The sequence below is a fragment of the Sphaerodactylus townsendi genome, linkage group LG03 (assembly GCF_021028975.2).
Source record: "Sphaerodactylus townsendi isolate TG3544 linkage group LG03, MPM_Stown_v2.3, whole genome shotgun sequence".
In the NCBI taxonomy this organism is placed as follows: Eukaryota; Metazoa; Chordata; class Lepidosauria; order Squamata; family Sphaerodactylidae; genus Sphaerodactylus; species Sphaerodactylus townsendi.
In genome coordinates, this window is record NC_059427.1 from 125439591 (window position 1) to 125454709 (window position 15119).

The window sequence follows — 15119 nt, forward strand, 5'->3', positions numbered from 1 at the left end:
TTGCAGTTGTGATTTTTCTTTTTTATTCCTTTGAACAATGCTAAAATGTATAGAAAGATCTGTGTTCATGGCCACGCCCTACAGTTCCTATTGTTTTGGACATTCTGGTCTCACATATTTCACCCAATCCAGTCAAACTAGTTTCCAACAAAGGAGAAGATTTAAAAGGAGAGTGTTACTTATGCTCACACATAAATGAGAAATTTGCAAAAAAGATTGTTCGTAAAAACACTGAATGATGTCCCGGGGTGAAAGAAATGTATACACATTCTGCTAACTCCTGTTATAAGGTTCACATTGTACTTCTGTGATCCTGCAAATTCACTATGGGAACCTCAGAGTAAAAAAAGGAATTAAAGTTCAGTCAGTTCAGTTTTCTTCTGAAAAACGAACAGCTTCACTATCATTCAAGTTGTTCAGGAATCCTGGGATTTGTATGCAAGGTGACTTCCTTTGCCTGTCTGCAGAAGCTGGAAACGCCACCAAACACTAGGAAAGAATAGAAGGTTTCTGTGAAGCTTCTGAGAATGGAGATGCTGGAAGGCAGAAGGCCAATACCCGGATGCTGATGTTTTCAACAGCATTAGGCCTGTCCCACAGGGCATTCTGAGAAAGTTCAACATCTGTCCGCTACTGTCAGAGTCCAGGCAACATTTCAGGCACAGCACAAGGCTCATCTTGCATGTTCAGTAAGGAACTGCTGAACTGAAAGGGAAATTTGAGATGTTATTGATAGCAGTAAGAGGTGATAATAACTTTATAATCAAGATAATGGTCCTAATGCACAGCTCAGCTCCCTGTGGCATACAATTTTTTTTCTAGTTTTTGTATTGTTCCTTTTATATTCTCTTCCAAGAATGGCTGTTAGCAAAAGATCTTCAACCTCTATTTGCTGTTAAGTTTTAATCTCAGGCGCCTGATGGGAGGGTATAAGTGTGTTCTACTGTCTGAGAGCCACTGTGGTGTAGCGGTTAAGAGCAGTCGACTCTAATCTGGAGAACTGAGTTTGATTCCCAATTCTACCACATAAGCGGTGGACTCTTATCTGGTGAAAGGGATTTGTTTTCCAACACATGAAACCTGCCGGGTGGCTGTGGGTTAGTCACAGTTCTCTCAGAACTCGCTCAGCCCCACGTACCTCACAAGGTGTCTGTTGTAGTGAGTGAAAGGGAAACAGTTGGTAAACCGTTTTGAGACTCCTTACAGTTGAGAAAAGTGGGGTATAAATCCAAACACTTATTTTCTTCTGGTATATCAGTTAGGGAATGGAAGAATTTGAGACTTAAGTTTGGTGGAAAGTAGCATCAAGTCACAGCAAACTTATGGCAACCTTGTAGGGGTTTTAAGGCATCAGATGTCAGAGATGGTTTCCTGTTGGTTACCTCTGGATTTCATTGGTGGTCTCCCATCCAAATGCTAACCAGGGGCAACACTGCTTAACTTCCCAGACCTTATGAGATCGGGCCATCCTGGGCTATCCAGGTCAGGGTGAGACCAGTACAGAGAGGCAAACTAACCAATTCGGTTTATAGCATCACAACTCATCAGGTTGAATGCTGGCTGTGCAGTTTTCCTATAATGCTGACAAGGGCATTTAATGATAAGAGAAAATTTGTACCCACCAGGCTGAAGACTAAAAAGTCACAAGCTATTTTATAACATCATGGCAATGTTTAAGAATTATTTCAAAACAAATCTATACGATACAGGCACACAGCAAATTTTAACACAATAACAGCAACAGCTAGCCAGAATCTAAATAATTACTGGCCTCGTGAAAATTTCAAGGCTGTTCTGTAAAACAGAATAAAAAACATGTTACACAAAGCATCACCATATACAGGGAACACCAATTCCAAATCATGGAAATACTTACAAGCAAAAAACAGGGATTTTTTCTCAGTGCTCTAACTATAATCTACAGAAAATGATAAGACATTAGTAACAATATGTACAGCGTTCAACCAGTATTTTTGTTAACAAAGAAAAACAAATACTGCACCAAAATTACCACGTTGGGGCGCGCTCTGCAAAATTGTTTTTTCTTATACCTCTCGCCTCACCCTTGAAACCAAGGACAGTTCCCTGTATATGGTGAAGTTTTGTGTAATATGTTTTTTATTTTGTTTTACCTTCCCCTTAATCTTAAGTATGGAGACAAGGGCATTTAAGCATAACATGGGTGCTGGACCTGTGTCCCCCCAACTCTCTCCCCAGGCAGGGTTTCTTTTGCAATCTAAAAATACCCAATGGCAGAGAAACAGACAGGAGAGGTTATTTCAGATGGGAAAATAAAAGGCAACTCTTTTCACCCGACTGTGCTTTTTTTAAAGCTGCAGTACCTGCTTCGCAGGAATTCAGCAGGAGCCCAGTTCTGTTACGCATTGCATCAAGCTGGTCTCCCTATCATATAGAATGCTTTTATCAAGATCATTTTCTAGAAAAAGAACTTTCACAAAGGAAACAGGTCAGCATTTTCATTGTATGGGCACAACAGCCCATTGGGTAAAACAAGAGAAGCAGGAAGCACAGCCAGCAACAGCCTGCTTGGAATTGTGAAAACATATTTTTTTCGTTATTTAGATTTGTGGAGATAGATGCCTCTCGGCGCCCTCATGTTGCTCTCACCGCCATAGCCAGTTCTACTATGTCTTCACTGCAAAGCAAGATGGATAAAAATCAAAGATTTTTAAAAATTAAAAAAAAATCAGATTTTGTTTAAATCCTATTTTTTAATAAAATGCTTTTTGGGGAAAATCTCTCTAAATATAGTTTTCTGTTTAAGATACATTATAGTCCAAAGGTTATTCATCATTAAATAAGGATTGGTTTTTAATTAGGTAGCATGAGGCCATGTTTAAATTTTTGGTAAATGAATTCCATTAATCCATTCACAATGTCATGCTCTTCCAGAGGTTTCTGTAAGATTGTTTTGGGCAGTTTTTCCATCTAGAAGGTATTATTTCAAATGTTTGGTTCTGAAGTTCTCAAAACTGAATTTGTGTCTGCTTCTTCTTCACAGCAATAATGTTATAAAATACACAGAACTGAGAAAAAGACATTGATCCCAGTGTTCCTTTACAAATCTATGTACACAGAATTGATCTGCACAAGGAGCTAAGTGTAAGGAGGGTAGGCAAGACATAAAAATGAAAGTGAACCCTTTTGAGCAGAATATTCCACAAGTCTTGGAAATGGGATCTTTGTGTGTATAGCCTGAGGTTTATCAAATTATTCTCTCCCTGGAGGAGAAATTTTATAATGGCAGCATCTTGTAAAAGAGACCTAGTTTGGGAATATTTTAATGAAGTTCCTCTACCAGTGAGTAAATGCATGCAAAATGCAAATGCTGCAACAAAGAAATGCAAGGATTGGAGGCTTGACTGAAACCAGAGACAGACAATTATAAAATGATTGCAAGGTGATCTATATATTTCTAATGGTATTTAACCAAATCAGTAATTTTTGATATAATTGCAAAACTAATTTGAAAAAAATGTTATTCTAAAAATGAAACCTTAATCTGGTTGTAAATATTAAGATTATACCAGCAAGAATGAGTCTTTTTGTAGAAAACTGTGATGTAAATGTAGCCTACTGACTAGTAATTTAAATCAGTTTGATTTAAATCAAATCCACCCTGCTGCAAAGGGGGCAAAATCAAAATAAATGATTCAGTTACACATCATTCAAAAGTCTCTAGCTGCCCAGCAGGCAGTCTAGCTCTGAGCACAAAACTTCTAGCCATGAATCCACAGGCTGGGAAGACTCTGGACAAAGCGTATACTAGGCTTAGCTAAAATTGATGCATTCAAGCTGTTGATAAAACTACACAGCCAGGAACTCCTACATGATCTCTTCTGAGGAGCAGCCTCTTGTCACGGCCATGGGACTTAGTGCCAAAGGCTTACCTGATCCTCAATTGTTGCATTCTCGTTTTCCCCCAGATGTTACGACAGCTTCTCTGTGGAATGAGGAACAAGCCCTGGTCCTCACCTTCCTAGGAACAAGTGGTAGCTACTTAAGGCTGTAGGCATCAGGAAATGAGTGTTCTGATGCCTGCCAATGAACACGTGAAGTTGCCTTATGTAAAATCAGACCCTCGGTTCATCAAGGTCAGTATTGTCTCCTTAGACTGACAGCAGCTCTCCAGGGTTTCAGATGCCAAGGACTGAACCTGGGAACGTTCTATATGCCAAGAGATGCTCTGTCACTGAGCCGCAGCCTCTCCCTTGTCTACTTTCCACCTGCAGAAGCTGGCCAGCTTTGATTCAGCCGGAGCAACTTCAAAGTAGTCCCATCCCGCAAAAATGTTTGGTGTTAGGTTGTTGTTTTTAAATCCACTTTGGGAACCACTGTAGAAGCTAGTTTTAGAAGCTGCTCCGTCCAAGACAACGGAGACATCTGTTATGTTTTATAATAGGTCGTAAAGCATGTTAAAGCTGGGAACATATTAAATGTCTTGCTGTGACATTTTATCATAGTCCCAAGAAAAGTAGGGTTTGAAGCCAGGACACAGGACAACCTTTTGTTTGCTCTGTTTAGGTGGAATCCTGGTTTTTTGTGCAGAAAAGCAAAATAAACTTGGTAAGGGAAAGTCACCCATTTTTGACCTGAAGCCAATAAATATTTCTCTGCCCTTCTAAGACTTCAGCGACCAACCCCTAAAAGGATACAGAACCCTTTGCACAACTCACATTGGCAATCTGCTCCTTCAGGAGAGAAATGATTTTCCATTGACCCTTCACCACCTGGATGTTGAGGTAGATCACAGCTCTGCAATCATAAGTGTGCAGAATGTAAAATCACTGCTGAGGAGCTGACAGCAACCCTGACATAAGAAATGCTGACTGGCAAGAATGCTTCTGTCTTTATATAGACAGCACTGCTCAAAGAGGCAAGGATTCACCAGGCCATTAGCAATTCCTGCTGCCGGTGCATCAAAGGACCCAAAATAAACACTCTTCTTCTGTTAACTGTAAATTGTGCAAATCTGATTCAGATTTGGGTCACATAGGAAGTGAAGCGACAAGTAAATTACTTAAATACCTATAAACAGAGAAGCAATTAATCCAAATCCTATCTAGCTGCTGCTAACCAGTGGGCTCTTCCCTGCTTTCTCTCCCATGCAAGAGAGGAATAGGTGTCCATCTATAGGCGATGAAGAGTTAAATCCCCTTTCCCTACCATTCAGCATTGATTCAAAGTGGAGCTGTGCAAGTGTCCTTGTGTGTGCAATTGACCTTTTAAGGATGGGTGGAGATCTATGACCTTCTTCACATATGTTTTGACCCATGATGTTCACTGGAATTTTCTTTCCAGTGTACATTTGATGCCTCAGCCATTATGAGCCACAGCAAATATGCTTGTCTGAGCACAGGACGTGCACTGTTTGTATGTTTATAATTATATTGTACAGCAGGAAACTTATGTTTTTGGGAAAGTCTATATGGCCTCTTTTAAGTACAAAAGGAAAAGTTAGCATGTTTAACTTCTATCATTAAGTCATAGCGCCTCTAGCAATCACTAAGGATTTGCTTCAGCAAACACCATTCATGGCAGTTAATCAGTGACCCAACTCGATTAATGAGGAGCAGAAATCATCAGCCACTACTATGAAACTAAGTATTGCTGGTCATGAAGGTGGGCTAGGAAAAGGGGACAAATTCATATTTCTTTCATTTTAATTATATGTTGGGTTAAGATGAATTCCATACTTGGTAAAATTGTATTCCCCAAATTGCTGACATGCTAGATTGGGAGGGGACAGGAAGGGATTGCCAGTGGATTTTCAGGAATGAATACATAATGAAATTCTTTGAACTCACAGTAAAATTCCAGACATGACGAACAGGAAGAAGGTGTTTTGAATCATGTGCTGATGGATCCATGTAAACCAAGTAAGGTTTGGGTTAGATTTCTCCAGCTGTGTAACCCACATCTTTCCAGAATCATAGACAGTTGTCAGGCTTTGGAAGGGCCCACATATCTCTGATGGCCTCACTCTGAATACACACAAAGCACACACAAGCTACATACTTATTTAAATATATTTATACCCCACTTTTCTCTTGCAATGGGGACCCAAAGGAACATACAACATCATTTACCCTGCCGTCATTGATCTGAGCAACAATCTTGTGAAGTAGGCTAGGCTGAGAGGGGGTGACTGGTCCAACTTCATCCCGTAAGCGTCATGGCAGAGGAGGGTTAGGAACCTGGATCTCCCAGATCCTGCTCCAACACCAGTGCTGGTTCTCCTTCTAATGTGATTAAATTGGATTAAATTAAATTAGAATGTGATTAAATTCTAATGTGATCAAATTAAATGTGATTAAACTAGTATAGTTTGAAATGCAAACTCAGAAATGGAGCTTTAGGGGCATTTCAGAAAATTGGGGGCGGAGCAGGGAACCAGCAGTTTTGATTCATGGTGTGAAATTTAGCTAAGTCTTGAAAAGCCACCAACTGAGTCACTGAAGACACTGGGGCAAGCCAGGATCATGTCCCTGCTCTAAGGGATGCTGGAAGGATGGGAAAGAGGGGTCACTCTTTGATGGCTAACAGAATGCTCCCATGCTAACGTTCTTCAGTAAGGAGCAGGGCAGGCTTTGAAAACCATTTGAAACTAACAGGAGATAGAAATGTAACAAACCCATGGGCCAGTCAGTCACTGTCTCTCAGCTGAACCTGCTTCACATCATCATTCTGGGGATAAAATGAGGGGATGTTAACCCTTGCAAGCTCCTTGGAGAAAAACAGCATTAAAAAGTAATCAATTCGGAGCAATTATAAAAAAAGTTTTTAAAAATCAATTAGCCCATTACGTTCATTCAGACACATCCCACACAGCACTTTCTATTGTATTAGCTGGGTGAGAGGGGAAGAGAGTGCATTATTGCAGCTATTTTCATGAACTCTGGGGAAACACACTTTCCCTGTTACAGAAATGCTGCCTTGAGGACACCACTAACTTGTATGCTGTACAGAAACAGTGCCATTATCATGGGATAAAATTGTCTGGAATGAAAATGAGATCAGAGTAGAGGCCCTGCAAACTACATGCTTTTTACAATATCCTTCTATTAACTCACACAGCCTATATTATATTATGTTTTGTCAGTTGTGCTGAATGAAATATATACATACACGCACAAAAGAAATGTACAAATTGGTATCCCCCCAAAAAGATACCAATGTTTTCACAATGTAGGCGTCAGCAAATGTGCCTGGATACACACCTTGCTGGTCCTTCCGTTGGAACTTGACTCTCCTACATTACCTTCATCTAACCTCTTTAAAAAAAACCTAATTGGGTATATGTCTACACTTTTAGCAGTAAAAATTGATTTTGCCTATTGAAGGGAATTCTCTCATTTATTCAGCAATACTTGAAGTGGGGCATCTCTGACAATGTGCAAATCTGGTATCATTTTACAGAGGAAACCATCCAAACAATTGCCAATTATAATAATGAATGAATGGTTTACAGTATGCAGTACACAAGGGTCATTTGACAAAGGCATAAGGAATACTGCATTAATTGCATATATAAAGAGAGAGTCCATCATGGAGGCATGGACGTAGGCTCAGTATATTACAGAGATCTGGTTCAGACATGATGTCCTTGACACTAGATTAGTTAAAACACCTTCCCCTCTCTTGATACTGTACTATTACTGGGGAAGAAAGTAGCTTTTCCAAGGGATGGAGAAATGGCTTAGATGAAGAACATGGTACTTCTGGTATGAGTTAAAGACGTAGACCAAATAGGCAGACTCAATGGGAGACAGAACTGAAATTACAGAGAAGTGGCAAAAGCATGTTCCCATCATTGTCCAATCTATTACATTTGCACCTGGCAAACTTTCTAACTGCAGCAGATGTTACACTTGCACAGAAAAGCTACTCACGACCAGATGGTGTAGGAGAGGAATACGGAAGCACCCAGGAACGAAGGGAAGCACAGCAAGGTGATGAAGATGGTGCTCATATGAGATGCACGCCACGGTTTACTGGGAGACTGGCAATTTCTCATCAAGCTCATCTGGGAGGGGAAAATCCAGATGGTTTAAACTGTTTCATTTGTTCTTACCCACAAAAGACTTGGACTGAAGCTTCATCAGAAAGCAACTGAACAGGGGACATATACATTTGCAACCCCTAAGGAGAACAACAGCTGGTGCCTGTGTATACGCCTTTGGAAAGCCTAGCTGGCAGGCAAAGGGTTAACTCCCTGCTGTTATTCTATTCTAAACTGTAGCCACCTCAAAACTGGCTTCTCAGTTTGGAAACATAAAGGCTCCACTTTGTGCATTTGAATCTCATCTTATTGTCAGTGACAAAGCAAAAGGTAGGTTGGTTACTGAGGGACAGGGATCCTAGACAGATTTCCACTACTTTACACTATCTCCCTAAAAGATGAGAAAAAACTATACATTAGCTTTTGCGGTCCAGGTTTCCATGTGGAGGAGAGAAAACGCAAGGAAATAACTCCTTTTCCCAATGCTGTGGTGGCAAGGAAAATGGCTGCAGGAAGCAGGGAGGGCAGGAGCCCTTCCTCCCCCCAAGACTGTACTCTCATCCCATCTGGGCTGCGGGGAACACAGACTGAACTCTTTTTAAAAAGCTAACGTCTATCAGGTTTGGCCCTTAGCTATGGATTTAGAACTGTCCCTCCTTCCACTCAGCCTGGCTTGATAATTTTCTACCCCCTCCTTTCTCTGCACTGCAACCCTTTCTGCGGCCTTCTCCATGCTTGCGTCTGCCAAGGCTGCCTCAGTGCCAGGAAAAGAGCATTAGAGATGAGCAGCTCATTACCTTCTTAATATAGAACAGGAGCACCAACTTGAGGATTTGGACAGCTGGGAGGAGTGGGGCAAAGAAGACCCCCAGCCTGGAAGAAAGGGAGACAAAAAGCTATCAGAACAAGCTTGTGTGGTACTCGCAGCTACACAAACACACACACACAAAGTTTGCAATAAGAACCTTGCAGGATTTGGCATAATTCAAGGATTATCATAGGTTATGAAATGTTCTGACAAGCTGAAGGAAAGGTCAAATAGTGTGGGGTTAGAGACAAGTGGGCAGAAAGAGCCAATGATAATGAGCGATGTTGGGCTCTGAGGCTTTACACCACACGGATGCATTTGCAATTGCGGCCTGATGAGAAAGGTGTTTAAATATATCTTAACATGTTAAAAATGGAGGGTTTACCCCCTGATCAGATTGGCAACCTTTGCTATCTATCCCATTCATTTCTGAGATTCCATCAGACACTGCCCAAATATTTTCAGACTTCTCTCTACAACACTGAAGTCTAGAGACTTGGATTTAAAAAAATAGTACACCAAGGTTTCCCAGATTTTAACTTCCATTTCTTCACTTGCATGGCCATCCTGTGAATGCAGAGCTCTTACCTCTACACACTGGAAGAGATGAACATGTAACAAGTGTGAGCCCTTGAAGATGGATGTGCTTATTTAGTGGAGCTAAGCATACAACGCAAAGGATTATGCCTAAATTATAAATGGTACGCAAAGAACCTTAATTTAAACATAGCAATGATTTCAAGAAAGGGAAGTAGATCTGAAATTTAGTGAGATGCTGCATTGGAGGCTTTTCTCTTCCAATCTTTATAAGAATCTGCTGACCTGACAATTGTACCCCTTCCAGGAAAGTTTAGATCTGGCTGTTATGTTTTTGTAACTTAGCTGTTATAATGTGCAGTACATTAGCTGTCCTTGGATAGTTTGAACCCTAAACGTAAATGTCACAGCCTGAATGCTCACAGGTGTGGGGAGATAGAAGTATGACCTATTAGGGGTATTGGTGAAGTTCTAGGTCCAATTCAAGATGCTTTTTCAGCTCTGAAACACTTTGCAGCCTGAAACTTGCACATCTGAGACAATGCCTTCCTCCTTTGTCAAACCTCCTCCTCTGCTAAGTTCTACTGACTGAGACTGAGTTCTACTAGGGAGACAAAACTGAAAAAAATCTACACAAGCTCTGAAAACGAATGCATAGTTCAGTGGTAAAGCTGAAGCTGGATGGGAGTGAGTGCACAGAAATCTGTAGGAAAACGAAAGCAAACCTGTTTCAACAGGCTTTTGAAAGTGGCTAATTAGGCCCCATTAGTTTTAGTGCTGGCCTGGATATTTATTTTAGTATTATTGCTATTGATTTTTGCTATTCTTGTTGGATATTACCTTAAACACTGTGGAGGGGTAGGCTGGCCCTAAATATTTTGAATTAATAATAAATACATTCTAAAGATGCTCAGCTTTCTAAAAAAAATGTTTTATGCTTCAATCTCTTCAGTGTGAGAAAATTTTAGCAAACCCCTGCATGAATGAGTAAATAAAGAGGTAGCAATCCTGCAGAGGATGGGAATGAGAATTTCTCACCAGGTGAGGGTTTGTCCATAAATCAGCTCCAGCACATTTCTAGCAATGTCAAACTCTGGTCTCTGCTTATTCTGGCTTTTCTTCTCCAAAATAATTCTGTATAACAGAGATGCAGATTAAGAAAACAGATCAAGACAATTTAAAAATTGGCTGCTGAATGCCTCCCTCGGATTCTTGATATGCATACAGTTACATTGAAAGTGGTTCACAGCACAAGCTATCTAAATTAAACCGATTCAAAGGACAGAAGTCTCAATTATATAATTCAAGAGCAAAAACAGTACAATACTATATATATATACACACAATAAGGTATTTTTACAGAAACAAAAAAATTTGCACAAAAAGTGCTATACAATTATCTCCCTGTTACTGCCCCTGCCCTTTCCCAGACAATTTTCTCTTCTCAGTTCCCAGCAAAGACATCTTTCGTAATGGAGGAAGTAGCAGGCACCTTTCACAACCCCACCGCTCTGGCTTTCATCCACGTGATCTACATTTTCCTGGGTCTGTCTGTGAAGAGGCAAACTAATGGGGAGAACCATATTAATCCTAATAGTGTTCACTCAGAAGTAAATCCCATATTTTCCAATATAGTTTACTTAGGATTCTAATGAAGGGATGCAAATAACATCCTCCTGCAGTTAATAGCAATTTTAATGCATCTGGCTAGCACCTCAAGGTCAGAGACTTCTTTTCATTCATAAACATACATTAAAAATGTAGGAACAATTTTACCCTCTCGCTAATCTCTTCCTTCTTGACTACAAGTGCCTCAAGGTATATACGATCTGTACTACGGTAAATGACATAGAGCACATTACAGATAGAGGGAGGCTTTTATGGGTTGGCATGTTAGAGAAAATTTTAATATTTGGGAAAGGGTTGTCTAAGCATTACCTCCAAATCAGCTCTCCAAAGAAGATGTCCAATAGGGTAAAAATGAAATCTATCACCACCAAACGGTATAGCTCCTGCCCCACAAAAGTTTCCCAGCACTGTGGAAAGAGATTAGACATTAGAACATACAGAAAAAAAACGGTTCTTCCCACCACTGTTCACACAGCTCCCATACCCCCAAATCCTTGCAACAGGCAAATGATCTGGAAGCAGTTCCCAAATTCATACAGTGCTCAGCCCGTGGGCTACCTTTGTGTTAGCTAGCAGTCACTTACAGGATCCAACTCTTATTCCTACAGCATATAGCTACTAGCAGAGGTGTAGCTAGGGAAAATGGAACCTGGTGCAAAATATGAGTTTTGCTCCCCCACCCCAGTTTGTTTGTGGTTTTTGTATTCTTTAGTGTTTTTTCAGTTTTTGGGCTGCAGGGGGTGCAGTTTTTAGGCTAGCAGAATCAAAATTTCAGGGCATCTTTAGGAGACTCTCCTGATGATACCAGCCAGGTTTGGTGAAGTTTGGTTCAGGGGGTACAAAGTTATGGACCCTAAAAAGAGTAGCCCCATCTACTATTAGCTCCCATTGGAAACAATTTTGGTGCTGCTAGCTTAAAAACTGCATCCCCTGCAGGCCAAAAACTGAAAAACTAAAAAATACAAAAAACAAACCTGAAATTTTTGCACACACACACACACACACCCCCGGGCCTGTGCCCGGTGCAACGCGCACCCCCTGTCCCCCTTGTAGCTCTGCCTCTGCTACTACAGGTGTGGCTCTCAGTCCTTTGCAATCCTGCTTGGCAAATGCTTCTCTAATTAGGCACATGAGTTGAACTGAGCCAGGGCTGAAGAGCCAGATCGACCCACTGACCCTCCTTGAGGAGAGGCAAAGACAAAGAGCTTTTCAACCCCAGTAACAGCACATTATGTTAATGTTCTTTCCATAGAAGTTTTATCTGATCGTTCCCATTTGCTTGATGACTTGCTCACAGATGAGGTACATGGCACAGATGAAGTACATAGCAGGGTTGGCAGAGAACTGCATTACAGCCTTTGTTGCTATTCATGTTTGGGAGGAATGAACTCAAAAGCTCTTTGCTGATGTTTCAGCTGGGAAGGTAGAGTGGGATCACAGGGATTGTGCTGGTGGCTAGAGAAGACAGTCTTGTGGGTCAGACTGATCCCTTGATGACAAGACTTGCCTGTTCCCATTTACTGATAATGCAGCCATCTTAGGAAAAATACTGAGGGACATCCCTCCCCTCCCCCACATGTACATTCCACCCAAGGGGCACATGACATACTTGTGGACACAAACCAGAATGTCCTTGCACACAGTCATGAGATGCGGAGTCCATCTGTGCAAATTTCTACTCTTCTGGAGCCTTCTGCTAAGTACCTTCTCAACATTGTATGGGGAGGGGCCACAGTCAGTCAAAACTCATCCATTTGACTGTAAGATCTGAGCAGAACCTGTTTTTGCTAGACAGAAAGGTCTCTGCTGATGGGAGAGTCCTTCCTACTTGCTTTTGAAGGGGGCAGGGTTCAGTTTGCAGTTGAGTAAGGGAGTACTAGCCCATCCTTAATGAAACCTAAAGAATAAGATACCATATACTGTGTTCTGTTGAATACTTCAGTTGAAATCAGATTGATAAAATGCTTTTCTAAAGTATAACACTTAAAGTATTGTGTAGGAATCTAACCCTTCTTTCGATCCAAACAACACTAATAAAATCTAATATTACCAGGCACCAGGCAAATAATTCACAAAACATGATGCAGCCTGCTCTCGCTAAAAGGAAGTCTATAGAATTTTGTTACATTTCCAGCTTCCAAGTATCTTCCCAAGAAATCTCTCACAGAGAGCACAGTTATAGTCCAAGTGGGAGGTCAGGTTATCAGAACCTGGATGGTTCTGTATTTGAGAAAAAGGGACATGATCATTTGACCTAAAGCCCTTATCTTTAGCATAAACCTGGATCATCCTAAGCAAGAAGACAGGCTGCTTGCTGTACAGAACCTTTTGTTTGCAAAGGGTCTCATTTTGTTAGAGCAGATATCCATGACCTGTCACACTGGAGGCTATTTAACCAACACTGAACCAAAGACAGAGGAAAAAGTCTCCTGTTCCAGTTACACAAAGCCACTTTTCTCATTCCTTCTTTTCTGTTATTCTGCGAGATAAGAATTTGGACCAGCCATTGTGAGACGTATCCCAGAAACTTCTGCAGTTCTCACTGACCTTGATCTCTGAGGATGTCACTTTCCAGCTCAGCCAATGGTAACACAGCAGGCCTAAAATAACCATTTTCAGAATTAAGTTCCTGCATGGAAAAAAAGAGAAAAAATTCCTGGAGAAAAAATGTGCTTCCCAGTCAGATTAACCAGTAACCCTGATCCCCCCCGCCCCCCCTCCACTACTGTGAAGATTGCCAGATGCAACCTCTTGTCTCCTGATGAGATTGCTTTTTGATCTCCTCTGGGTCTGATTTCTGAAAGATAGGAAGGCACAACAATGCTGCACTGGAATCAAATCTGCCTGCCATCTTGGAGTGTGTTTGTACCATTGCAAAGGAAGGACTGCCCCACACAGCAGAACCACATGCTGAGATCCAAGCCCCCTTGCCTGTTCACCTAATGACAGCAGTTGACACAATGCGTAACTATTATTATTATTATTTATTATATTTATAAACTGCCCTCCCCCGGAGGGCTCAGGAACTACACAGGACTCAGGAACTACACAGTTCCTTGCTCCTGGATACATCCCCAGGATTATCAAGCAAATGTGTATTGGGAGTTTTAAGGTAAAACTTCAGAATTCATTGTTGTGTTGTAGCCCAATTTCAATCAGGATCTCTGCATATGGTAAAAGGGAACTTAAGGCTTTCCTTCCCAACTCTGTAAATGATTTTCCTGACCTGAAATGGTCCAGGGAACTGTCAACTTGCCCAATTACAAGGACATTTATCCAAAGGGGCAAACAACAGTTCCACAGAGCCATTTCAGCTTGAAAACAATGTGTGAGGGAAGAGGGTAATAAACCTCCCTTGTGCTGTATGCCATGGTCTCAATATTAACTGGAACAAAACTACTAACAATGGTTGAGCAACCAGCACCATTTTGATTGTTTCAAAGAGATTGGGAGCTCTTGTAACAGATCTTTAGTTCAATGAGAAGCTTATATGGTCCACTGTACACTGATGAAGGCTATCAAAACAGGATAGAACCGACAATGTGTCTGTGAATTGTTTGAATTACTTTGGATAAAACTGCTGAACAGTTTGAACAAAATAAAGAACTATGACTGCGCTGTTCCTTAAGTATCTAATGACAAAACCTCAGCAGAGAAAGACTCATTTCTACAGTGCTTTTGCAAGTCAGCGATTTGTTGCCTTTATAACATAGGATTCCTTGTTTCTTGTTTTGCTCATATAATATTTATGTATCAATGCCCAATCTTAATTGGCCACTGCCTGTCTGGAACTCACTGTGCACGTCTTCTTGATATTCCCTGGGACAGACTAGGAGTGATGTATCATGCAGTCAGGCCCTACAAAATGTCCAGAAAAGGCAGCAGAAGCAGCATGTCGGTTATCATCTGACTCCCTTGATTTAAGCTTCCAGACTCTGGATTACCTGCAGATGGCTATGTATACTTCAAGGACTGGAGACTCTTGCTTCTCCCAGACAGCCAAGAGGTTGTACATGTACGGCATGAGCAAGTTAATCAGACAGACCAGCAGAGGCAGGCCCAGAAGCTCGGCTTCATTCCCGGTCTGGCTGCTTGTGAGCCTCTTAAGGTGAACCTAAGGAG

The 15119-nt window shown here is 41.2% G+C and overlaps 1 protein-coding gene across 4 annotated transcripts in view; it reads right to left on the reverse strand.

The window, feature by feature from the left end:
* The window catches only part of TMC6 (transmembrane channel like 6), a 36990-nt gene continuing 21871 nt past the window's right edge, over window positions 1-15119 (reverse strand). For 2 of the 4 annotated variants that reach the window (XM_048489981.1, XM_048489980.1), the window contains 11 exons: window positions 14942-15111; window positions 13545-13626; window positions 11307-11404; window positions 10407-10502; window positions 8821-8896; window positions 7914-8047; window positions 5829-6005; window positions 4698-4776; window positions 3912-4000; window positions 2343-2403; window positions 1-705 (listed from right to left, as the gene is read on the reverse strand). In XM_048489981.1, coding sequence (XP_048345938.1) covers window positions 2358-2403; window positions 3912-4000; window positions 4698-4776; window positions 5829-6005; window positions 7914-8047; window positions 8821-8896; window positions 10407-10502; window positions 11307-11404; window positions 13545-13626; window positions 14942-15111 — 1047 coding nt within the window. In that variant the 3' untranslated portion in view covers window positions 1-705; window positions 2343-2357. Of the gene's footprint in view, window positions 706-1876; window positions 1919-2342; window positions 2404-3911; window positions 4001-4697; window positions 4777-5828; window positions 6006-7913; window positions 8048-8820; window positions 8897-10406; window positions 10503-11306; window positions 11405-13544; window positions 13627-14941; window positions 15112-15119 lie in introns of all 4 variants that reach the window. The other 2 variants (XM_048489983.1, XM_048489982.1) reach the window with 2 other exon arrangements.